The sequence below is a fragment of the Lepidochelys kempii genome, chromosome 5 (genome assembly GCF_965140265.1).
Source record: "Lepidochelys kempii isolate rLepKem1 chromosome 5, rLepKem1.hap2, whole genome shotgun sequence".
In the NCBI taxonomy this organism is placed as follows: domain Eukaryota; kingdom Metazoa; phylum Chordata; order Testudines; family Cheloniidae; genus Lepidochelys; species Lepidochelys kempii.
The window spans coordinates 62,502,964-62,529,683 of NC_133260.1; the positions used below are offsets into that span (position 1 = coordinate 62,502,964).

The 26,720-nt window shown below is 42.4% G+C and overlaps 2 protein-coding genes across 9 annotated transcripts in view; one reads left to right on the forward strand and one right to left on the reverse strand.

Annotated features, from left to right (window-relative positions):
- On the reverse strand, positions 1-26,100 carry ERAP1 (endoplasmic reticulum aminopeptidase 1). Of its 6 annotated transcripts, none has more exons than XM_073344554.1 (19): positions 25,992-26,100; positions 23,832-24,419; positions 23,029-23,167; positions 21,681-21,815; positions 21,005-21,125; positions 15,217-15,371; positions 14,346-14,459; positions 13,169-13,300; positions 12,413-12,544; positions 11,013-11,096; positions 10,319-10,476; positions 9,138-9,217; positions 8,435-8,618; positions 7,577-7,733; positions 4,729-4,913; positions 3,329-3,490; positions 2,281-2,421; positions 2,074-2,155; positions 1-465 (listed from the first exon to the last, which is right to left on the reverse strand). In XM_073344554.1, exons 2-19 carry the CDS (start codon positions 24,380-24,382, stop codon positions 322-324), a joined length of 2,856 nt encoding a protein of 951 aa, XP_073200655.1. In that variant the 5' UTR covers positions 24,383-24,419; positions 25,992-26,100; the 3' UTR covers positions 1-321. The 6 variants fall into 6 exon arrangements, with proteins under 6 accessions (XP_073200655.1, XP_073200653.1, XP_073200652.1 ...); XM_073344552.1 differs by lacking the exon at positions 25,992-26,100 and adding an exon at positions 25,736-25,840; XM_073344551.1 differs by lacking the exon at positions 25,992-26,100 and adding an exon at positions 25,559-25,685.
- LOC140911468 (endoplasmic reticulum aminopeptidase 2-like) overlaps positions 25,454-26,720 on the forward strand; it is a 50,512-nt gene continuing 49,245 nt past the window's right edge. For 2 of the 3 annotated variants that reach the window (XM_073344569.1, XM_073344571.1), the window contains exon 1: positions 25,455-26,116. The gene's annotated coding sequence lies outside the window, so the exon portion shown is untranslated. Of the gene's footprint in view, positions 26,117-26,720 lie in introns of all 3 variants that reach the window. The other variant, XM_073344570.1, reaches the window with a different exon arrangement.

Here is a 26,720-nt window from a genome sequence, read left to right on the forward strand (position 1 = left end):
TTTTTCCTCAAAATAGAATAGTAAATCCATTTTTTAGAATTCAAAAATTAGAATTCCAGTTTACACAGGCCAAAAATTGCTCAAAAATTGTGGATGATGGTTTATTATTGGATTGAAGGTGTGCATATAGAGAGCCCTATCTTGCTCCTATTGAAATCGATAGCCAATCTCATGCAAAGGAACAGAATGGGGCCCATGTCATCACCTCTAAGTAAATCTCCTCACCCAAAAACAACAAAAAAGCTTCAGATTTTTTGAAATTTTCACTATGTTTTGTAATTTACATTCAAATATTCAAAGCCAGATGCAATAATAAATCCTTCACATGTTATTTTGTAACCATATTTTGATTTTTTCGAAGTTTATGTCCATCCATCGTATATTTTCTTCGATGGTTTCTATAGCTTGTTGGACACAGCGAAGCTGTGAACTTTTTTCCTCCAGAGAATTGAAGAATTCTTTTACCTATCAGAAAAAATTAGAATTAACAGTTGATGCATGATTAAGAGGCAGTGAAGTCGAGTAACTAGTGCACAGGTTTAATGGCAAAAAACTCCAGGTTTCCAGTGTGACCTAGAGTAAGTCTCTTGACTACTGTGACTGTCTACATGACAGCAGTTTTCTAAAAAACTTCACACCCTGGGTAAAACCAGCACTCTGCCACACTGAGGCACCTCGTGTTGACAAGGCAGCTAAGACAACAACCACTATTTTTTTAATACCATCTCAGTTAAACCAGCTGAGAGCAGCGGCAGCAGCGTAAGCAACAGTGGATCATTTTTAGAAGCTTTTTTTAACTACAATCTACAGCAAAGTCAACAGGAGGCTGGGGGCTCAGCATGGAAACCCCTGTGGTAGCTCTCAGCTCTGGTGTTCCCCACATCACAGTGAAGGAGCCCTGTTGTCAGGCCTTCCACAGCCAACGACTACTTCCCAGCTAGTGTTTTAAGGGAGAGTCCCAACCGCCGAGGGGAAAGGTAGTCTATGGTACAAGCTAGTATTAATGACAGACAAATGCTACTAGAGGTCACTATAAGACTTTCCTTATTATTCTGATGTGATAAGTCATTCTTTGCAAAGTTACTGTGGGAAAACAAGTCATTTTGTCATTTATTGAATATATTCATGTTTGTTTGAAAACATGAGCTCTGCTTGATCCTACATTAAAATCATATTGAAGGCCATGTGTCGTCTGCTGCAAGCAAGACCTAAATTCTGCAGCAAGTTCCTTGGATTCTGTAGCATTGTAGTGGGGAAGCTCCATTTAGATTTAAAATGGAGGCTTTCAATGAAGGTTTTGGCAGCTGCGTACAAGGTATCTGGGGCTTTTGATATTTGTGGAGGAATGGGATGCAGTTTAAAATTATGGAATCAGCAAATAAAACTATGGCTGCATCCCGCTTCCATGTACAGGAGAGCTGTCTGTGCTTGTTGTATAGGTTGCAGAGCACTTAGATTGGTTAGTGCACAGTATATCTCTTCCCCCATCTAGGAAGGCTTGTCATTTCTGTACCACTTCTATCAACTTTAGCCTGACCAATTTTATTTATACACTCTGCCATGGTGCTCATCTTAGTATCCAGTACCTCACAAGCATTAATATGTACAGTATCTTCACAACATTCCTGTGAGGGTGGGAAGTGCTATTGCCACTTTTCAGCTGAAAACCTGAGACCCAGAGGCATTAAGTGATTTGCTTAAGGACACACAAGAACTCTGTGTCAGAGCAGGCAACAGACACCTGACCCTCACCCAGTGTTATAACTACAGGGCCATTCTTTCCCTTGCTATTGGCACATACTGCTATGCTTAGGGTCCTCAAACTCACAACTTGTATAGCATTTGTATAGCTTCAGGGGAGCTATGTACTACTTCAATGTTTACTAACTTCCAATATTTGCACGATCCTTAGGCTTAATCACAGGTTATACCTATCATCTTCATAAAGCCACTTCTGCACATAAAACAGACTCTGGTGTTTCCAAAGGAGTCTAAGGAAGTTCGTCTCCAGCTCCCTTAGGCAGCTCTGAAAACCCCAGCCAGAATGCATGATCTGAAAGTAAGACACTTCACCTCTGCAAGCTGTTCCCTTGTAGAATATTGATTTGTCACGCCAATTACCATGTGGGCTATAGAAGGTGAGCCAAGTTCAAACCTAGCAAAAAAGCCAAAAACCAATTACCAAGGATTTATTAAATGGATGATTTAATTTAAAATGGAGAAATCGATGTCAAATATAGCTAGCATAAGGGTCTGAGTAAAACAATCTGTGCAACTTACTTTTGTACAAATTTATTCCAGTTTTCCTTCAAAAATGTCCATGCTAGATGATAGCCAGATGGGTTTTTAGCAACATACACAATAATATGTGGAAGATCCTGAGTTTTTACTACATCACCAAACAAACTTTGATCCATTATCCTAAAAAACCCAATGAGGATGGAAATGGAAAAGGTAACTAGACTGTTAGGCAGAGATGACGGATGGGTTACTTTGTTAAAACTGCACTTCTTAACACCTTGGCTAATCACTATAACTGTCCTACTTTAAATTTTACTTTTTTAAGATAAAATTTGCTTTAGCAAAAGACTTCTGAGCCACTTGCATCACCCTAGTCCCATGAAGTTCATCATGAAAGTTACTAAGATTATCTCCATTACAGGAAATGTAGAATAAAATCAACATAATGCTTTGAACTTGAACCGCATCCTTCATCCCAGGATCTCGACATTAATGTGAACCTTAGTTGTCCTGAGAGATAGATAAGTATCATCCCCTTTTTGCAGATAGGGAAACTGAGGCCCTATTCATAAAAAAAATGTGAGTGTCTCTTGGTAGCATCAACGCAGTTAAATGACTAGCTCAGTTTCACAATGCAAATCCGTGGCAGAAATGGTAGCAATAACATTTCTAAATGTTCCTTTCCTCCCATGATGCTAAAAGGAGAGAGGGCATTTATCTACTGTGTCTGAAGCTCTCTCAAAACACTGAGGGACAATGTTTTTAAGAGTCAGTCCCACCTTGCATGCATAAGAAATATATAGGCATACTGCAATTACAGTAACTTTACATGCAAAAGGTAATCAAGTGCCTAAATAGTCACTTGTTTCTGCCTTTCTCCAATTGACAGCTGAAAATGCAAACGTGCGTACACACCAGCCTCTGGTGTCAAGTTTTAAACTGCAACTTCCCCTTCTTTTATAAGGCATTTTATAATGCTGTGCATTGAAGATGCTGCAAAAGCGCTCATTGCTGTAGCTCCTAAGTTTGGTTCCTCCCTCTCCACTCCCATACAAACACTTCCTTCATAAAACAGTATATTACTCACCACTGAAGTTTGTCCTTATTTCTGCTAATACTGAGAGCAACTTCAATCTGATTTCTCTCAGTGTTGAACCAAGGCAGCCTGTATTTACTAAAAAGGAAGTCCCAACCTTCGATTGTCTGGGCTCCAACAGCATATACTGCAGTTTTAACATCATTGGGCAAACTGCAACAAATTGGACACCAAGTTATACTCTGCTTCATATTTCCATTATGATGGATATTTCCATTCTGATTCACCATTCCATTACACCAGGGAATCATTCTGGTGTAACAAAAGGGTGAATTAGGTCTTTAATTTTTCTCCTTCTGTCCCTATTAGGGATTCTTAAGTGTTGCCAGAGGAGGAGTTTGCCTTCAGTCTAAAAGTATCCTGGTATTTACTGTTAATGATACTCAGTAGGCAACACACGCTACTTTGAACCTAGAAGACCCAGGTTCAAGCCTCATTCCAGAGCAGATCCTGTTTTGCCAAGGAAGAGTTCTATTAAGAGATATTAGTCATTCAGAGATGTTTAAACAGTAGTCATGTTACCTATGTAAGAGTTACAGAACTTATGTCACTTTCTTAAAGAGGTGTCCTGGTCAACAAGCCCTCTCCCAAAGATGGCTAGCAAAAGCTTTTTTTTTTTTTTTTAATTTGGGCTTGTTTCATTATTTGGGTGTTTTTCACAATGGAAAGATCAGGAATGCTGGTTTTGCTAGATGATCTGCTGGTGGTATCTCAGCATGTTTACTGTGAACTCTGACTCGTTAAATTAAGGGGTGGAGAAACTGAATCTTTAACAAAGATGGCCTGTATCCAAAATGTTAGTGAGTAGCAGGTGACCTGAAAGTATATAGTGTAAAATAAAACCCTTCAGACCTTCTTTCTCCATCATAAAAAAGCAAAACAAAGGGGCACAACTCTAATTTCCATTTTCCCTTTCACCTTTAGTAAATCAAGTTCCAAAGTACAAGGTGATATATAAGCCATCAATGAATACACAATAGCTGTCAAGTCCAGAGGGAATTGGGAGTCTGGAGTCTGAGATGAGAAAGTACTAAAAAAGGTTAATATTTGGGTCCCTGAAAGGACTGAAATATGAGCAGCTGCTTTATTAATAAGAAAAGGAGTACTTGTGGCACCTTAGAGACTAACCAATTTATTTGAGCATGAGCTTTCGTGAGCTACAGCTCACTTCATCAGATGTTTTCACATCTGTAGCTCACGAAAGCTCATGCTCAAATAAATTGGTTAGTCTCTAAGGTGCCACAAGTACTCCTTTTCTTTTTGCGAATACAGACTAACACGGCTGTTCCTCTGAAACCTGCTTTATTAATAGATCAGTTTACCGATACTAAATCAAAAGGGAAAACGTTAATTCATCCTTCACCTCTACTGAATTTACTATGAAAACAGACCGTAAAGTTCCATTGGATTCCTTCCATTTCATAAAATATTCTTCTGCTTTGTCCACACACGGTTGGTACTTGCGCGCACACGCAAACAGAAGTAGGGAACTGCGAAGCATTCTTTCAGACACTGAGCCCTCATCATTCCAGGACTGTTTGTCAATTAGGTCTTTAAACAGATTTACTATGTACCCCTAAAACAATTTAATAATAAAAAGATTCTATTTAACACACTTAAGTATAAATACTGCCTCTTCAAATGCATTACTTCTACTATTGTTGGCACTGGTAATTTAAATCAACATCTAATCCACTTACCTTTGGTTAAATCCTCCAATAAATCTTCAAACCCATGTCACTTTTAAAATATTTTCATTTTACAAATTTTACCAACATTTAGCAAAAATTAAACTTATTAGCTGTTCACGTCTGTCTCTCTGAAAATCAGGTTTTTGTGCCATACCAACAATCAGTTATTTTAATGCATCAGTTTTAAATATAATGGGATGACAAGTAATTTCAGTGTTCAACTACTCTACCAACTATGACCTTGATCCTACACCAATGTGGACGGATCCCCTGGGCAGCCACCATTCAATTGTCCCCTCTCTGTACATGCAGGCAGGTGGCTGGCATCCCCCATACAAAAGCAGCCCAAATATAGTGGGGATCTCCATGGATGTAAAGGTTCACCCATGTGAATCTGATTACAGGATTGGGGCCTACACTCCATAGGACCTAGTGCATTCAACTCAGTGCTTTGTGTAAAATTAATGGGCCAAATCCATCCCTGGTGTAACTCCAGTGCAGACAGTGCTATCCCGGGGTGAATTTGGTTTAGTAAAGTTAACTTAGCAAATTCTGGAACAAGCAAATTAGAAAGAAATTACATCCTTCCTAAATAATATAAATCATAATTGCTACAGCATCGCCTTTTAATGTATAATTATAATACCAAACAATAATTCAAGCTATTGCATCTCAACATTCTGCAAGGACTGGCTCTGAACGCTCTACCTATCTCATTTTCTCTAGAACTATACTTAGAGGAAAGAATAAGATTTTTAAACACCCCAATTTTTTGTAAACACACATTTCTTGCTTATTTTACAATCTTACTTCTAATTTCACAGCCCTTGCCTTCCTGGCTGAGTTGAAAGCAGGGTCTGGAAGTACTAATCTGACAAACAGAGCAGGGTAGCAGGACAGACAGGATACTGGGACAGTAGAAAAACATGCAGCCACCAGGGAAAGGAACTCACTCCTGGCAGCAGTCCTACTCCAGGGATTCTCAGGCTGGCAAAGGCTCATCTTCTCTTTCCCAGCTTTTTGTCTGTTTATCTGCAGTTGACATTTCATCTTGTCAAGTGCCTTCCCCCCTGGTACCTCCTTTCTCTCTTATTGCCGCTGCAAAAATAAGCCCTTTCTCCTCTGGTGAGAGGGAGAAAGCAATAAGGACCGATGCAGTGGTGAGGTGGAGCCGATTCGCACCGGTTCGCTAGAATCGATTGTTAAATTTAGAAGCCCTTTTAGAACCAGTTGTCCCGCGAGGGACAACCGGTTCTAAAAGGGCTTCTAAATTTAACCGGCCAAGAGTGGCGCGTTAGGCGCCAACTCCATGGGTGCTTCAGCCCTGGAGCACCTAAGGGGAAAATTTGGTGGGTGCAGAGCACCCACTGGCAGCTCCCCACCCCACCCCTGGTCCAGCTCACCTCCGCTCCGCCTCCTCCCCTGAACGCATCTCCCGCTCTGCTTCTCCGCCCCCCCAGGCTTCCAGCTAATCAGCTGTTTGCACAGGAAGCCGGGGCGGGCTGAGATGCAGGCCGCGGCTTCCCGCTCAGGCCTAGGGAGGTGGAGGTAAGCTGGGGGGGGGGGGCGTGAGGAGGGCTGCCCACGCCGCAGCAGGTAACCCGGGGGGCGTGCAGGGGAACCGCTCCCCACCCCAGCTCACCTCAGCCACCCTCGGCCTGAGCGGGAAGCTGCCGCCTGCTTCTCTGCCCTCCCCGGCTTCCCACCAAACAGCTGATTCGCGGGAAGCCGGGGGAGGGGGCAGAGAAGCAGAGCGGGGCGGTGTGTTCAGGGGAGGAGGAGGAGTGGAGGTGAGCTGGGGCCGGGTGCTGGGCGGGGAGCTGCTAGTGGTGCTCTGCACCCACCATATTTTCCCCGGGGGTTCTCCAGCCCCAGAGCACCCAGGGAGTCGGCGCCTAAGGCGCCACTTTTGATGTGATCAGTGGGGGAGCGGCCGCTCCCCCTGCTCCCCCCAGCTATACTCCCCCGCCCCTAGGAGCCAGAGGGACCTGCCGGATGCTTCCTGGGAGCTGCACCAGGTAAGCACCTCCAGGACTCCCCACCTCACCCCCCTGGCAGGTGCCTCTGGCTCTTAGAGGTGGGGTGGGTACCCACTACGGTGGCCCACGAGACCCTCCTGCCCGGTTCTGGGGCAGTCAGGGGACAGGGCAGGGGTCCTGGGGGTGGGGGTTGGCAATAACCCCCTCGTGGGGTGAGGAGGGAACCCGTTGTTAAGATTTTGGCAGCTCATCACTGGACTGATGGGGCTCCCAGGATAACCTGTGGTAGAACACCGCTTCCAGGTCACAGCTCTACAGATCACCATGATGGCAACTTCCCCACCTACTCCCTGCCTTCCGCCAGGAAATGAATACAGAACCAGAGGCCATAAAGAAAAAACTGTGACTGAAAAATAAATAGTTTAAATTTGGGTTTTAAATAAAATAAAATAAAAAAACCCCACTCCACTCTACTGGCTTGCTACCAATACTTGTATTTTTTAAAGGTGTGCATACAGGGTATAACCGCTATTTTAGTGTTAGCCAGTTTTAGGTGCTTTCCGTCTTACCTTTAACTGATTTTCTACATCATCCATGTCCCTTTTCTCCATGAGCTTGTACATAGGAATCAGCTCATTCATACCTTGGAATACAGGCATAATTTGGGATTCAAGTTTCAAATACAAAGATAAATCAAGAGCTTTAGAAATTGATAGTTTTCCAATGCTGAGAGAGAAAAAGAGAGAGAACATTATAAATAATATTAAATGAGCTAATTTCTACTTAATTCTTTTAGAATCCTGAAGTTATCATCACACAAATGGAAAAGCCTAGAAACAAACTCCTGAAAGACAAATGTGGCCGACAAACCACATAAGACATGAAACCTTCTGGTATCTGATACTCAGCCTACAAAAGCTCTTGAAATCCTTGCACAGCCATGCCAAACACTCGACCTGCGACAGGAAATGGTTCCATATCTAAGGTAGTGGTCACACACAAGCACCTCCAGAGTGCAAACTAAGTTGAAGTGATGGGGTTGTGAAAAGTGAACCACTGCCCATAAGAGACTGATTTAAGACACCAAATTTTAGGTTTAATTGAAAATCTTGTTCTAATCCTAATTTTCAAAAGGGAGCAGATCAGTGCTGCTGGAATCCACTGATTTACACAGTATCAGAGACAGTGTTTTGATCATAATGGTTATGTTCTCAGGGCCAGTGTATGTCCTCAGTTACATGACTCCCCTGAAGTCAATGGAGACATTCCAGATTTGCATTGCTGTAAACAAGATCAGAATCTGATCCCCTCTCCATTAAAAGGATTTAATAACAACAAATTATACAAGAATAAATGTTTTCTGCATTAGTGGCACACAATCTGAATTGTATCATTTGTCTTTTTAAGACTCATACAGTGTGCCTTACCTCACAAGCTGGAATACATTGTTAATGAGACTTGCTCTATCATTGCTGCTAATTGCTGTATGGTTTTCTTTTAAAAGGCTAATCAGAGCATCCCATCCATCATCTTCATAGTGCACAATGTAATAACCATTCATTCCCACATTGAATTTTATCCATTCAACCTCTTCTGGGAGGATGAGGACATCTGCAAACAAAATAAAATTATAACTCCATTCTCTCTTATTGATTAAAACATTATCTGATAAGACGACCACATAATGGATGAAGAGCCCAGCACTTGCACAGTCCATTTCATACATTAAATTTGGACAAAAAATAATCCTGGTACAATAGCTAATGCTGGTCTTGGTCTCTTTTTCAGCGATTAAAGGAAGAGATGCTATAGTTTCTGAATACGTTAAGAGAGATAGCTCAGTAATGTTGTTATAGGAGTCTGTCAACATTTTCACTACAAAATCCAATTTTTCCAGCAGGTTATATATAATTCAGCTGTTTTATATCTCATCTGCCAAAACCTGGCATTCTCTTTTTTAAAAGCATTATTGAAATTAGATCTGTGATAACAAAAATAAAAGGTAGAACTACCAGTTTCATCCACCCTTTCCCCCCGCCCCCACAAAATAGCTGTAGAGCTAAAATGGCTAAACTTTGCAAGCACTGTAGCTAATCCTTCAAATGGACTAATCACTTTAAAGGATGTTACCTGTTTTAGTTGTCAGCAAAAATCTTTGCACGGTGTCAGATTTACTAGTAATGTACGTTAATGGAACATGCCACAAGTACCTATTGCAATGTAAAAATGGTTATTTTAGTGACAGAATATTTAATTGCAATAGCTACTGTAGAGAAGGTTGGACCTATATTTGAGTAGTGAGCTACGCTGCTATGTTGGGGACAAAGAGTCGGAAGTGACTGACTCTGAAACTCTTCTTGGGAGTATGTGGAGGTAAGATTCATGGTGTAGGGCAGAGGTGGGCAAACTACGGCCTGCGGGACCCTCCTGCCCAGCCCCTGAGCTCCTGGCCTGGGAGGATAGTCCTCGGCCCCTCCCCTGCTGTTCCCCCTCCCCCGCAGCCTCAGCGCCCTGTGTCGCTGGGGCAACGCTCTGGGCGGCCGGGCAGTGCCGTTGCAGAGCCGCGGCCTGAGCCGGTGCTCTGGGCGGCGCGGCTGTAGCGCCACCAGCCACCCGTGCTCCAGGCAGCGCAGTGAGGGGGCAGGGGGGGTTGGATAGAGGGCAGGGGAGTTTGGGGGTGGAGGTCAGAGGGCGGGGAACAGGGGGGTTGGATGGGGCAGGGGTTCCAGGGGGGGCAGTCAGGGGTGGGGAATCCGGGGGTGGTCAGGGGACTGGGGATGGTGGATGGGGCAAGAGTGGAGGGCCGTCAGGGGACAGGCGGGTTGGATGGGGCAGGAGTCCCAGGGGAGCCGTCAGGGGGCGAGAAGCGGGGGGGTCAGATAGGAGGTGGGGGCTGGGCCTCCCCTAACCGACCCTCCATACAATTTTGGAAACCCGATATGGCCCTCAGGACAAAAAGTTTGCCCACCCCTGCTGTAGGGAGACTTACGCAGGCTTCATTACTCTCATGGCTGAGACAAAACATGGCCATCCTCTTGCGACAGTATTCTACCCCAATCTTAACTTAGCAGAAGAATACCCCAGAAAGCTCCGATATAAGACACTTTTATTTCTGTGGACTAATTATTATGGACCTCAGTTATAGCTTCTTAACACTATACCGATTTTCAAATAAGCAATGCCAAAATGTAATTTTTGTTCCTTTAAGAACAGCAATAACAGTTACTACTATGCAGAATAGACTGTCACCAGTGGATTTTCCAGTTTGCCTAGACTATGATGGAGAGCATCACGTGCTCATTTTCTATTACCCTGTTGATGGAGAAGAATCTGATCCCTTCATATAGTGCTCTTGCTGCAGATGGACATTCTTTCCTTTTACTGTGGCAGTTACTAGTGGAAAACCCTTTTGTAATGTCCAAGTGTTCATCATTGTTGTCACATCAAGAATCTCCCTCCTGGTCCAGTGCTGATTTATATGAGGCAAAAACAAAATACATAAGAACAGAGTGAGGATGAAATATACTGGCAAGGACGCAAAGATGAGTGAGTGGCAACTTCACAAGAGCTACCAACCATTGATCGAAAAAACAAGTTTACAGGACTTACATAGTGAAGTTTGGATTGGGGACTGGGATATCATTGTGACTCCTTCACCTTATGGTGGACAGAATAACCTTTTGATGCTTATGATTAATACCAGTAACAGCCATATAATGCACCAATCAGTATTGGGCTCTTTAGGGGATAGATTTTTGTTCAAGCAAGTACATATTCAACAGGTAAAACCCAAGGAAAATTTTCAACAGTAATATAAAGTCCAGGCTTCCAGCAGTATCCAATGAACTTATATTCTCACAAGTAGGGTTCTGAGCACAATAGTTTCACACTCTCAGGCAGGGAGTATACTAATTTTAAACATGATGAAAACTGAAGAATTAAATGTTAGTGTACAGTAACACAGAAGACTTATAACTATCAATAAGTAGGAAAATAGAAGCTTACTGCACTTGAAGATGTTTGCTGGTTTCTGGTGCAAAAGCCATCACCTTGTAGTTGGCTTTCCTGGGTATCACCCAGAGGACAAGTCTGAAAAAATTAAATATTTAACTTTAATTTTACAATTCTGAATAATTAATGCAGCTCACAGTGATTATTCTGTTCAGTAATATATGAGGCTGGATGGTGGTTATTCACAGGGAAATACTTGGGTACAACCCCCTGTGATGTTGCACTCCATATGTTTTATGGAAATATGCTTATGAGTGTAAACGTAATGTAAATGGAATACGCTTTATGCAAAAGGTCTCTTGTAAGGTATCATTACAAAGCTTATAATCTACTGAGTGTGTTCATCCTATTTGTACAAATGTATCATTCTTGTATCTGAGGCTAGAAATATGAAGTATTACTCTGAAGTCCTCTTGTAACTATGCAAAGTGTGGGCCATTAATGGTGGCTTGGAATCATGATGGCTCCCATTAACTAGGACAACTGGTTGTAAATGGCTCTGTTTACTTGTAAGCCTTCCTGTATAGGTGGGTGCCAGCCAGTGGGTAATGAAGTCTCACAGGACAAGTGATCATGTCATCTGGCACTGGAATCCATCTTAAACCTGGTGCTTTGTCATTTAGAAGGAGGGGTGGGGACCGAGAGAGACAAAAGATTCCCGCCTTGTGCCAAAGCTATAAAAGGGGGTGAACAGAACAAATGGGGCTGCCAGTCATGAGAAATCCCCGAGTTACCACCTGAGCTGGAACTAACAAGGTCTGTACCAGGAGAAAGGATTGGGCCCAGCCTAAAGAGGAGTCTAGTCTGTGAAAGAAGCTTATTGGAACATCTCTGAGGGGGATTTACCTGTATTCAGTTTCTTAAATGTGTTAGGCTTGGGTGTTTTGTTTTATTTTGCTTGGTAACTTACTTTGTTCTGTCTGTTATTATTTGAAACCACTTAAATCCTACTTTTTATACTTAATAAAAATCACTTTTGTTTATTATTAAACCCAGAGTAAGTGATTAATACCTGGGGGAGCAAACAGCTGTGCATATCAGTGTTATAGAGGGAGGACAGTTTATGAGTTTACACTGTATACGCTTTATACAAAGTGAAACGGATTTATTTGGGGTTTGGATCCCACTGGGAGCTGGATGTCTAGGTGCTGGAGATAGGAAACTTGCTGAGCAGTTTTGATTAAAGTCTGCAGCTTTGGGGGTGTGGTTCAGACCCTGGGTCTGTGCTGCAGCAAAGTAGCGTGTCTGGCTTAACAAGACAGGGTTCTGGAGTCCCAACCTGGCAGGGAAAACAGGCTCAGAGGTAGTTTCAGCAGGTCAGGTGACAGTCCCAAGGGGGTCTCTGTGACCAAACCCGTCACTCCCCCCCTCTCCCCCCCCCAAGAAATACTTACATGTGCCAGACTGTTCCATAGATCTTCATTTTTTGTATTCTGATAGCTGTACTTCCGCAGATATTGTACAAGACCAGCTTTAAACACATCTGCATTCAAGTAATCCCTTAACATATTTAGAATACAAGCTCCCTGCAAAGGAAATGATAAAAAATTTACAAAACTAATCTTTAGATCATAAAATATAAAGTCTGATATATTTTAATTTTTTTAAAATCAATATTATTGTTAATAGCATTAGCAGTTAACTCTAAATTCATAGTGCTCTTGGATTAAAGCATCACCTGACATAACCTTATGTACTAATATAGTACTTTGGCTTTCACCACCACTGCTTTCAAAGGGAGCTTTGGCTAAGCAAGTTAAGTCTATTATTAGAGTTATGATAATGCCTAGAAACCTCAGCTGAGGTTGGAGCCCCACTGTCCTACACATTGCACAATCACACAGCAAGAGACAATATTTACCCCACAGAGCTTAAAATCTAAACAAGACAGATAAAGGGAATATTATGATGTTCATTTTATAGGTGGGGAACTGAGCCCACAATTCAGTTTCTGCCTAAGAGAGTTTCATAAGTGAAACAGCAGAAATCATACAAGTCATGAATGAGGTATGTTTACAGTAATGGCAGAGATGCCATCTATCTTCGTTAGAGTGAAATCCAGTGTCACCCCCAATGTCTAGTTCGAAGCAAGCTTCATGAACAATATTCACTGAAACAAAAGTGTAAGGAAAAATAGTTACACAATTTACCTTTTCATAGGAAACATCATCGAACATTTCTTGAATTTGAGCTGGATCTTCCACAGGAGTAGACACAGGATGTGAGGAATTTAATGCATCCACCTCCATGGCATCAAAACACTTGCCTAAAAAATAATCTTCCTAATAGGAGAAAAAAATGTTTTTTTTATTCAAGGACTATTAAATACAGATGTAACAGCAAACCAAACTGAAGATGAAAATATTTACACTTGTTTTAGAATTCTTCCATGTGACTTTCAGACAGTACAAAGAAAACAAAAACATCTTCTTTTTATTCCAGCACTTGTAGTAAATGCATTATTTTAAAACAAAATACATCTCATTTAGAGATTGCAATCGCCCATTATAAAGCTATTGCAATGTGCAAAATGCTGCACAGACTTATTAACATAAATTGATGTCAGTGAAACTACTTATATGAATAAAATTGCACAGATGGGGCTTATCCTAAAGCCCAGGAAAGTCAATGGAAAGACTCCCACTGATTTTACTGGGTTTTGGATCACGCCCATATGTCTTTGTAGGAACGCGCCCAAAGTAGCAATCTCTGGTGAAATGAGAATGTGAAATCATCTACATTCAGACATTCCAAAAGGGGGATGAGTCTTTCTAAGATACAACACACCAGCTTGGTCGTCACTACAGACTTACGTCGATGTAACTACGTCGCTCAAGGGTGTGGAAAAGCCACACCCCTGAGCAACGCAGTTATACCAACCTAAACCCCAGGGTAGACAGTATTATGTCGACGAGAAGGCTTCTTCCATTGACACAGCTAACGCCTCTCTGGGAGGTGGATTAACTACGCCAACAGGAGAAGCTCTCCCGACAGTATAGGTAGTGTCTTCACGAAAAGCTACAGTGGTGCAGCTGTGCTGCTGCAGTGCTGTATGTGTAGCCCACCTTCACTGCAATCAGAATAATCTGTAATCAGCTTTGATCATCTGTATTTACACAATGTTATAATTACTTTGTAATCCTTAAAAGATGATTAACCTAATTACATTAATTTTTAAAAATTACATATAAAAACAACAAAATTAGCTCAGGGCAAATCTGTGTGCTGCCCAATAAGCTTACCATTGCAAATCATCAATAAATTACCCTCAGCCATTTTAAAATATGGTTTAAAATAAATAAAAAAGGGAAAGTAATTAACACTTACAACTTTCAGATCTGGATGAGTAATACTGACTGACACATACTCCATAAACTTTGCAAATCCTTCATTTAGCCAAAGATCATTCCACCATTCCATGGTAACTAGGTTTCCGAACCACTGAAAGAAAAAATATTGCTCATAATAAAAGGTACTTATCAGCCTTGTCTTAAGTTGACTAGTTAATTCACTCACTAATTTATGTAGACCCAGGAGAGAGAAGTTTGGGGGTTTATGGGGCAGTGTGAAAGATGCCTAGCATGAGTTTACCACCCACCAACTCTATAATGCGTTCCTGTGGCATGGGTCCTCATGCCCACCTATAGGCTCAAGAAGCATTCAAATCAGTCGTCTCAGCAAGCATTTTGTTTTCACTCCTCGTATTGCTGTGTAAATGGGTCATAGTTTTCTTATTCTTTGTTCATTTTGTCATTGTCTAACAGAGGACAAAGACGAGTTAAACACTGTATAATGGTCTATGATAAATGGACTTTAATCTCACTTAGGGCTCCCTTATCAAACGTGACTAATATAAAACAGTATTAAAATGTATCCAAGAAATTACACTTTTACACCCACAAGTTTCTTATGAGTAATACAGTTAAAATACTCTGGAGAAAATAAAAAAGAAGCAATCATGTTAGCCCAGTAAATAATATAAAATCAAGTTATAGATGATTCAGAACCTTTTAGTCTCAAAAGCCAATCTATTTCAAAAGTTTCTAATAAGTCTAATAACTTGTTTTCAATGTATAAACTTCAATGTATAACTTGTTTTCAATGTATAAATATCTAGGATGACTTGGTATTGTACCACATTGCCAATAAAACCAAACTAACAAACTTTTAGATCCTATGGTATTCCCCTAACCTTTACCTGATGAGCCAGCTCATGGGCTATTATCATAGTAATCCAAAGTTTAGCCGATGCAGAGGACTTTTCAGGGTCATATAGCAAAGAAGATTCCCTGTATGTGGTCAGTCCCCAGTTTTCCATAGCTCCAGACTGAAAATCAGGAATAGCAGCTAGATCTAAAAATAAATAATAATAACTCACTTATCTGTGTGCTCTCTCTCTCACCCATTTAACACAGTATCAAACACATTTTTATTAAAATAAAGAGAAATAGTTTTCATTAGTTTCAGTAGTTCAAGTGCAGATTTTATATATTTTGAAGTTATATGAAGTATCAGGCAAAAGTTAAACTATTAACTTGAAAGACTATTCTGGGTAGCTCAACACAAGATGCATGTCACAAAATCTGTGGCAAGCAATGACAGCACAGGACAGAAAGTGGTTAACTTTATTCTGGACCTTCTATTGTGCAAGACAGAGAAGGAGCTATCCTAAGTAGGAAACTAGGTATTTTTCAACAGTTTTTTGTTAATAGTTTCCTTTACCTGATACTGGGTGGGAAAAACTCCCATCAACTTAAATGAAAAAGATAGGCCAATGCTGAGCTTGTTTTGAACATCTTACTGAGTGTATGGAATCATTACTGCTTACATTTTAAGGAATAAATACTTCATCCACTTTTCTACAATTTTTATTTCTTTTTTAAACATAAGATCCTTTTTTCAACAAAGCAAGGCACTCCAGGATGTGTGTTGTGTGGCCATGTAGATATTTTGGAGGTGGTTGGAGTGCTTGACCTTGGATCTCAAATCTAATGATGAACCTGAAGTGTGACACTTTGAGAACATGGCTGTTACCCACTCATGTTTCACTGGTTAGTCGAAATTCAGCCAGGTGTGAAGACACTATGCCAGGTCCCCCATAAAACATTAGCTCCATTGGAAAGATGTGTAGAGGTGCCTTAAGCAAAGCAGTGGCAAAGTCAAGGAATTATGCTGTGACTGGAATAACAGAGACTTGGTGGGATAACTCACATGACTGGAGTACTGTCATGGATGGATATAAACTGTTCAGGAAGGACAGACAGGGCAGAAAAGGTGGGGAGTTGCATTGTATGTAAGAGAGCAGTATGACTGCTCAGAGCTCCGGTATGAAATTGCAGAAAAACCTGAGAGTCTCTGGATTAAGTTTAGAAGTGTGAGCAACAAGGGTGATGTCGTGGTGGGAGTCTGCTATAGACCACCAGATCAGGGGGGATGAGGTGGACGAGGCTTTCTTCCGGCAACTAACGGAAGTTACTAGATCGCAGGCCCTGGTTCTCATGGGAGACTTCCAGCACCCTAATATCTGCTGGGAGAGCAATACGGCGGTGCACAGACAGACAATCCAGAAAGTTTTTGGAAAGTGTAGGGGACAATTTCCTGGTGCAAGCATTCAAGGAACCAACTAGGGGCAGAGCTCTTCTTGACCTGCTGCTCACAAACTGGGAAGAATTAGTAGGGGAAGCAAAAGTGAATGGGAACCTGGGAGGCAGTGACCATGAGATGGTCGAGTTCAGGATCTTGACACAAGGAAGAAAGGAGAGCAGCAGAATATGGACCCTGGACTTCAGAAAAGCAGACTTTGACTCCATCAGGGAACTGATGGGCAGGATCCCTTGGGAGAATAACATGAGCGGGAAAGGAGTCCAGGAGAGCTGACGGTATTTTAAAGAATCCTTATTGAGGTTACAGGGACAAACTATCCCGATGTGTAGAAAGAATAGTAAATATGGCAGGTGACCAGCTTGGCTTAACAGTGAAATCCTTACTGATCTTAAACACAAAAAAGAAGCTTACAAGAAGTGGAAGATTGGACAAATGACCAGAGAAGAGTATAAAAATATTGCTCGGGCATGCAGGAGTGAAATCAGGAAGGCCAAATCACAATTGGAGTTGCAGCTAGCAAGAAATGTTAAGAGTAACAAGAAGGGTTTCTTCAGGTATGTTAGCAACAAGAAGAAAGTAAAGGAAAGTATAGGCCCCTTACTGAATGAGGGAGGCAACCTAGTGACAGAGGATGTGGAAAAAGCTAATATACTCAATGCTTTTTTTGCCTCTGTCTTCACGAACAAGGTCAGCTCCCAGACTACTGCACTGGGCAGCACAGCATGGGGAGGAGGTGACCAGCCCTCTGTGGAGAAAGAAGTGGTTCGGGACCATTTAAAAAAGCTGGACGAGCACAAGCCCATGGGGCCAGATACGCTGCATCCGAGAGTGCTAAAGGAGTGGGCAGATGTGATTGCAGAGCCATTGGCCATTATCTTTGAAAACTCATGGCGATCGGGGGAGGTCCCGGACGACTGGAAAAAGGCTAATATGGTGCCCATCTTTAAAAAAGGGAAGAAGGAGGATTCAGGGAACTACAGGCCAGTCAGCCTCACCTCAGTCCCTGGAAAAATCATGGAGTAGGTCCTCAAGGAATCAATTCTGAAGCACTCAGAGGAGAGGAAAGTGATCAGGAACCATCAGCATGGATTCACCAAGGGCAAGTCATGCCTGACTAATCTAATTGCCTTCTATGATGAGATAACTGGCTCTGAGGATGAGGGGAAAGCAGTGGACGTGTTATTCCTTGACTTTGGCAAAGCTTTTGACACGGTCTCCCACAGTATTCCTGCCAGCAAGTTGAAGAAGTATGGGCTGGATGAATGGACGATAAGGTGGATAGAAAGCCTGCTAGATTGTCAGGCTCAACAGGTAGTGATCAATGGCTCCATGTCTAGTTGGCAGCCAGTATCAAGTGGAGTGCCCCAAGGGTCGGTCCTGAGGCCAGTTTTGTCCAATATCCTCAAACCCTCAGCAAGTTTGCAGATGACACTAAACTGGGAGGAGAGGTAGATACGCTGGAGGGTAGGGATAAGATACAGAGGGCCCTAGACAAATTAGAGGATTGGGCCAAAAGAAATGGGATGAGGTTCAACAAGGACGAGTGCAGAGAAGAATCCCATACACCGCTACAGACTAGGGACTGAATGGTTAGGCAGCAGTTCTGCAGAAAAGGACCTAGGGGTTACAGTGGATGATAAGCTGGATATGAGTCAATAATGTGCCCTTGTTGCCAAGAAGGACAATGGCATTTTGGTATATATAAGTAGGGGCATTGCCAGCAGATCGAGGGATGTGGTCGTTCCCCTCTATTCAACATTGGTGAGGCCTTATCTGGAGTACTGTGTCCAGTTTTGGGCCCCACACTACAAGAAGGATGTGAAAAAATTGGAAAAGGTCCAGCGGAGGGCAACAAAAATGATTAGGGGACTGGAACACATGACTTATGAGGAGAGGCTGAGGGAACTGGGATTGTTTAGTCTGCAGAAGAGAAGAATGAGGGGGGATTTGATAGCTGCTTTCAACTACCTGAAAGGGGGTTCCAAAGACGATGGATCTAGACTGTTGTCAGTGGTAGCAGATGACAGAACAAGGAGTAATGGTCTCAAGTTGCAGTGGGGGAGGTTTAGGCTGGATATTAGGAAAAACTTTTTCACTAGGAGGGTGGTGAAGCACTGGAATGCGTTACCTAGGGAGGTGGTGGAATCTCCTTCCTTTGAACTTTTTAAGGTCAGGCTTGACAAAGCCCTGGCTGGGATGATTTAGTTGGGGATTGGTCCAGCATTGAGCAAGGGTTGGGACTAGATGACCTCCTGAGGTCTCTTCCAACCCTGATATTCTATGAAAGTGGGAAAAGGACTCTGCAATCCTTATTTGCCACAGAGGGGAATCTCAGCAGCCACATCCATATAGGTCAGTTTGGAGAGTGATAGTAGGGACAAGTCTGGAGGAGGGCCATAGGATCTAAGGTCACATGGATCCAGTGGCTCTATTCCTCAAGCAGGTGCCACAAACAAGGCAGTGGTATCTCATTGGCTGGAGTAATGGTTGCAGGGACAGGGGCTGCTGTTTCCTGTCGGCTCTGTGTTCTCGGGGAACCAGGGCACAGTATTCAGCCTGTCTGACTCATGAAGGACCCCCCCACCCAGCTTCTGCTTGAACCAAAACCGATCAGAAGAAAGACTTACAAAAAGCACTGAAAAGGCAGTGGGAGACACACCTAAACCCCTGCGGACAACAGTAACAGGATTAAGGCAACTCCCCTAGCCTCATTTGCATAGAAGATGGGACAGGGAGGCATTTCCATTAGCATACAGAATGGAGAACGGAGATTCCAAGGCAAGAACCGCACTGAACTCTGGGACCAGAAAAGCAGGGAAGCATTGCATGATGGGGGATCTCTGCTCCATGACATTAATGAACCCACCCCTACACACCCAGCTCAGTAGTAATCAGACCAATTCTAGTAATAAATCCTTTACTGATATCCAAAATACTGACCTAATTGCATTGTGAGCTCCCTTGAAGGAACATCCCTCATCGCCAGGAATGATCCATTCCTATTGTCTAGCCTGAACAAAACAACTTTGGTATACTCCCTTGAACCATCAGTTTACCCATAAATAAATCTAGTGTTCTCCTTTGAACCATTGTTTTTTTCCTACAAAAAACGCCTACCCACGCTCAAGTAAGTGTTCTGATGTCTGGATCAAAATCTGCATCAGTTCCATTGGGGCTTCATCTTCTCCTGACTGATCGTGCTGGGGGCTCGGTCTGTCTCCAGCACTCTGGACTCTCAGCTACCACCACCACTTGGGAACCCCGACCGGTTCAAGCTTCATGGAGTGGTGAGAACCCAACTCTCTCACTCTGGTTTTTTTTTGTACTCTAGGTATAGTTTCTAACCCTGACTTGTGTGATCAGGTAAAGTTTTCTGAACCTGACTTTTGTAATAAAATTTAAGCTAGATTTAATATTGTAACTGTTTTGTTTGTTTGGCTCTCCTTGTATGGTTATTACCTGGCAATAAGTAACTTTTATGGTTAAGCTGGTTGCTTCCTTCCCTCCCTCTCTCACTTGTGTGTTTTTGGCTTCCCCATTTGCGCTGCAGCAAAGCTCCTCTTACCTAAGCTAAAGATCTCTGCAGCGCCCAAAAATCCTGTGGGGTTTGCTCATCAAGTGGATTATTACCTGAATAATTGTAACCATGAAAGTGGGGATAAGGACGTGTTGAACCTGTGGCATAGGAGGGTGGCATCTTGGAAGTGCTGTTTGACCCAGCCTGCTGACTCCAGGGACATATAATGGGTCAGCCTGGGAGTGCTGATTGACCCGGTCTGCTAAGATACGCTGTGTTAATGTGTGTGTATGTGTGTGTTCATCTGATTCTGGGGAACCTAGGTCCTGCAGGATAGCTCCATTGGGAGGAAGCTTGCAGAAGGGAAAAGTAGAGTTCCGTATGAAAACACAAGTGACACAAGCTGTACATTGATAGAATTACAGAATCACCCGAAATCTGGTAACACTGCATTATGACCCTTCACCAGATTACAGATTGGTTTAATCCTCGTAAAGACAGAGATTACTAAAAAACCAAAGTGGCAGAAATGTTTTCAAGTAGTATTTTTCACACATTAATTTTCTCTACCTGAAATATCAACCAACAGTGTTAACAAGGAGACAGCATACAATATGTTACATTATAAATGTGTTAATATTTTCACAGGCTATGTGATATCATGGAAACACAAAGAGCCAAGTGTTCCCTCCCCCACCCAAAATGAATGCCCAAGTCCATGCAAGACAATTCAGGAGGCACAGATGAACATGGTCTCCATGTGTTGCAAACTTGATCCTGTCTAACAAACTATATTACATGATTTGTGTTCTATTAAACTCAACTTAATAAGGTACTTAAATAAAATGAATGATAAAACACTTACCCTGTTTGGGTAAGGGATATGGAATGCTGAAGTAATTCTCATAGAAGTCTAAAAGTTTCACTGCTGCATCCAAGGCATAATCAGCTTGGTTGATCTTGTCTGGTACAGTATATACAGATATCTAAAACACACAAGCATGGAAGGTTTCTGAATACGAGTATAGGTAGTTTATAGAATAGAAACTGATTTGTTCTCTGCCTTGTTTATTTCAATTATCACCCAAAAATATGAGCGCAATTAGCTGCTTGATGTAACATTTCCTGCCTCAGAAGTATCCTAAAATATGTAAGAAAAGCATGAAAGCCAAGAATGTTAAAAGAATTTTTTAAAAGAATGTTAAAAGAATTTTTTAAACTGAATTTAGATTCAGTCCCTTTTATTTATTCATCAAACAGGTACAATTGCAATGCAGGTTTCCCCATTTTACCCAGCCAAACTCAACCCTTTTTTGAAGTGACCAGAGATGAGAGCACACAAACAGATTCTGCAAATAAAACTACTAAAATCATAATTCAAATAGTCCATCTAATTACAAACCCATTCCTTTCTTCTCGCTCAATCCCATAGCAGCTACAGACATGTAAATCTAGTTAACCAAGACCTCTAGAATTAAACCATTTCAATATTTTATTGTTTCTATCACAAAGCAAGATAGTAGAAAATGAGATAAATTTACCTTAATTCCACTGGTTGTCATCTTGCTGACTGATTTAAAATCCGAAACAATAAAGGCCACTAGATAAGTGCTCATCTTTACACTAACATCAAAATGGTCTTCAACTAGCCAATTAGCAACATTCACAGATTTCACCTAAAATTAGAGCACAACTTTTGTCACACAATAATTCTGTGGACTGGAACAACATTCATAACAGAAGGTTTGTGGAGCTTTTTAAATGTCATCACTATTATTTAAAGGGTCACTGAATAAAACAAAACTAAACTAAAGGAAAACTCACCCTTTTGTATGAACTTTTCCCTACCTATGCCTGTTATACTTAAAACTGAATGAAATTAGAGAAATAATTTCTCAATTTTTTTTCAATTTGCTTTGTACATTTGATAGTACCTTGCTATCTGCTGTAAAAGTCAATTGGTTTGTCCCGTGGCTGCATAAAAGAGCCAAACAGGGAAGAGGAAAACAGTTTAAAGAGACACAGTGAACTCGAAATCTTTTTAAGATGACATTCAAAATTTCAAATTTCTAATTTCTGAAAGAGAACCCTCTATATAATATGTTCTTTTAAAAAAAATGTTTCTAATTGTTTTTTTGTTTTTTGGTTTTTTTTGCTGTTCCCCTTTGTGTTTATAAGGGTCTCTTCAGCAAATAAGAAATTGACAATACAGAGGAAACAGTGAAACCTACTGGACACAAAGTGCTATCCAACGCACAGGCAAACAAACCAAAAATATTTTTTTCTTGCTAGCAACTTTCAGTTATAGTAATATTAGCTGCTACTTGCAGCTATAATACAAGTAGCATTTTCAAACAAATGTGACTCTGTCCCTTTAAAAAAAAAGTAAAAGCAACCGTTAGCAGATACTCAGGGTACATTTCAATACAAAGATTTAGTTGCATAACTCCCTGCATAGTTAATACATGTCACACTGCATCATGCTATTTATCCCATCCTCCAAACTTCCTTGAAGGTTAATTTTTAAAGTCTAGATGGTCCCAGTTTCATGTACAAAATATGAAATTATGGGCTAGATAAGGTACTGAATGCCCTACAAGGTGCTGAATGCCCCCAACTTCCATTGCCTCCCATGGGAGCGAGGCTGCTCAGCATCTCACAGGACTATCCCCTAAATATGAACTTTAAAACAGCCACCAATGAGGAGATAATGCATTTTTCCTTTTTAACTCGATGTTAGAACTACTAGAAACAACAAAACACATATGAGCATCAAGGTAAAACAGTTTAATATCAAAGTGAATTGCTCTTGCCTGGATATTCGGCTCTGCTTTAACTTTTTCTTAAACTAAACAATTCTAAAATGTAACATTAAAAATATCCACATACTATTGGCATATTAGATAGTGCGAGGTGCTTTGGTTCTCTCCTAATCTTAATGGAAAATCTGGCTTTGAAGGATGGTTCATCAAAACATGGGAAAGCCATGCGAGCAGCTGTTGGCTCAAACTGTGTTGATGCAAGTACCCTGTAATTAAACAAAGAGAAATTAAAAAAATCTAAATCTGAAACATGCCCCATACATTGCAGTATCAATACAGAACATCCACCTCCCTGATGCAAGACAAAAAGGTAAACTTGATGTTCACTGTGTAAGTAGGTACTTATATGGCCCCCATTTCGGCAGTATCTGAACAACCCACAATACCCCTTTATCAGGCCAAGAAGTACTAATACCCCCATTTTATAGATGAGAAACTGAGACAGGATACTAAGTGTCTTGCCCAAGATCACACAGGAAGTCTGTGGCAGAGCTGAGAATGGAACCTGATCTCCTGAGTCCCATAGCACCCTAACCAGCGGACCATTCTTCCTTGCATCAAAACTTCCAGGGGCATCAATAGGAGTTCTGGTGCATTAAGGACCCCTAAATTTGGTCCATAATGACAAAATTCAATTCCTTTCTGAAAGGACTGAAAGTCCCAACAAATTAAATATTGAAATGTGATTTGGTATAAATTCAATTCTCTATAACAAAGCACAAGTCTCAGTGAAGAAAGCATAGGTTCTAAAAGAGAAATTAGAAATTAAATGAGAATAAAATCTAAAAGCAGCAATTTAGCACTGTTATACCTAAAAAGTCAAGTATAGTTCACTCTTCAGAAACAAATGTTAATTGAAAAGAGGATTACCTCACTTCTCCTTCCTGAGTTCTATAGGTGCTTTTATAAAAGCCGTGGAAACTCTCCGACAGATTTGCAGAATATTCAATGCTAACAGTGTAGTTTTGTCCAACATGCAGTGGAAAAGCTGCCAGGAGGGCAATCTGCTCAAATGGTGGGTATTCCAAAACCATCACTTCTTTTTCAGTGTGAGTATTTCTCATTCTCCTTTGGATGGTAGCCCTGGTAATTTGCAGGTGTTTGCTGTGCAGGATGACTGAACTAGTTTGTTGGTTTACTGTAATCTCTATTCTGGCAAATCCAGTAAAAGTTAGAGTGGTAAGATTAGGATGGAGGAGAAGATCATAATGCACTGGGATGACATGCTTGGGAAGCCTCATTTTATCCCAAGGAAACGGTTTGCTTCCATTGCCAGACACTACATCAGCTGTCTCCCTGTTGTTGCTACTGTGGTCATTATTCACAGAAACTGCAACATTTAAAACACCTATCGTCATCATTATCATCATCATGAGAGAGGATTTATCTGCAAATGGCAGAATAGAGAATAAGGCTGCCATTCTTGCCTTGCTTATGTTGATTTCCACATATGATAATCTAAAAAAGAAATATTTGTAAAACACAGTTAGTATTAAAGAGTTTTCTTTGCGGTAAATGTCATGGACATCACCAATGAGTACTGCCTATGATCTAAAAAAATAAGACCCTCATGCTGCAGTCAAATCCACATGGACAGACCTTTGACCTGTGTGGAGCCCAAATGACTTCTGGCATAGAATCATAGAAGATTAGGGTTGGAAGAGATGTGGCTCCAACAGCAAGATCAGGCCTAAACTACCTTCACGTTCTGTAACCACCTGTGTCTACTTCCATTAGCAAAGAGATTTATACACTTTTTCTTGCCATGGTCCTTCAATTCCTCTTAATTTAAAATGTCTCTGAAGGCAAACCTTTCAGGCTGTCAGTAAGCTTTGATATTTTTAAAGCCACAGTATACTCACTGTTTATAAATAAATGAGAACAAGTTTTAATTGCAGTGGTATTTACTGGGAGAGAATATAAACACATAAACCCACAAAACATTATACAAAAAACAAAAGTAACAACAGAAAATGCAATTCTTATTCCTGACATACAGCCCCTGAAAGGAGCAAATAGAAGGGGATGAAGATATTTATGAGGCTCTTGATAGAAAAGAGATCAGTAGTTTCATAATTTAGCAGACTCATGCCAAGCAGTTTCTTCTGGAGTTTTTAACTGTATATGAAAAATATTAATGTCCTGCATGAATATTTGTGAGAAGGCCTTTCCTGGCATGAGTCTGACATCTGCTCAGCTTATTTTCGGGGCATGGTGCCCAAACAATGTTGTGTGGGTTTTAAGATCTGTAGCGGGTGCAGAGTTGTGAAGCAGGTGACGTTGGGAGTGCCCAGGTGAGCGCGCTGGCGGTGTAATGGTGGGGTGCCCCGGTGGCAGTGGTGGGGTGCTCGGGGGCGCTGCGGGGCTGGCAGTGCGGTGCAGCCTCGGGGTGCCGGGGGGGGTGTCGGCGGGAGCAGCGGGGGCGCATTGCGAGGGGCGAGGGGCGCTCTCTGGGAGCGGGCGCTGCAGCGCGGCCTGGGCCGGGCCGCAGGAGAGGCGGTGTCAGGGCGGCGGGCTGCGCAGCCCCCTCAGCGACACGCTGCCCTGGCTGCTGCCCGCGTTTGGCGGTGAAATGCGGCTCAGCTCAGCCCGCTCACCCGCTGCCGCCAGAGGGAGGGAACCGGGACCCCTCCCCCATCTGGGCCCGGGCCTCGTGTCCCCCCGCCCCGGGAGGCGAGGCGGCTCCGCTAGCGCCCCGCCGGAGCCCGGGCCCCGAACCAGCCAGCTCGCGACCCGCTCCGCGAAGGCCGGGGCTGGGTGAGCGGCGCCGGTACCTGCTGCCGGGCCCGGCGGGATGGAGGAACCGCCGCCTGCTTTAGCCGCGCCTCGGAGAGTGAAAGTGAAAGCGGAGGTGCCTCTTGGGCCCCCCCAGCCCTCCCGCCCGCAGGCTCTGTTCTCGGCACCCCGAGCCTCCGGGCCTGGCCCCAGCAGCAAGGCGGTTCGGGCGACCCTACAATAACCTAGCCCCCTGCCACCGAGAGGCCGCCCCAGGGAGAAGCCCGATCCTGCGGGGTGCTGAGCCCTGAGTACCTGTGGCACCCACAGGAGCCCCTGTGGATCGGGGATGCCCAGGGCAGCGCAGGGTCAGGCCCCCCGAACAAAGGAGCCAGTCCGATGTTGGCTCCCACCGCCTGTGAACGTGTGAACACTTACAGGTATAGTGTATTAAATGCTCCGCGTAGGAATGTGCTACTACCTCATGCATGGTAAGAAACGACTAGTGTAGTAAACTGCTACCTGATGTAGCAAATGCATACAGGTAGTAGTTTATTGCACTGTAGTGTATGTGAAATTGCAACGTGTAGAATTGTACTATCTGTAGCAGTTATTTATACATGTAGACTGTAAGAAACAGCTTTTGTAAAAAGATGCTACTTCCCTCATAGGTCATGTTTCCTAGACCTTAAATGTTTTTTTTTTTTTCTCTTCTCTGGACTCTCCAGGTTGTCCACATCTTTCCTGAAATGTGGCACCCAGAACTGGACACAAAACTCCAGTTGAGGCCTAATCAGCGTAGAGTAGAGCGGACATCCCAGAGTTATGTTCTGGTTTTTTGCAGCGGTGTTAACACTGTTCACGCATACTCAGCTTGTGGTCCACTAGGATACCTAGATCCCTTTCCACAGTACTCGTATTCAGCTTGTGGTCCACTATGACCCCCAGATTCCTTTCCTCAGTACTCCTTCCAAGGAAGTTATTTTCCATTTGTACGTGTGCAGCTTTTGTATCTGTGCACAAACTTAATAATTGTACTCTCTA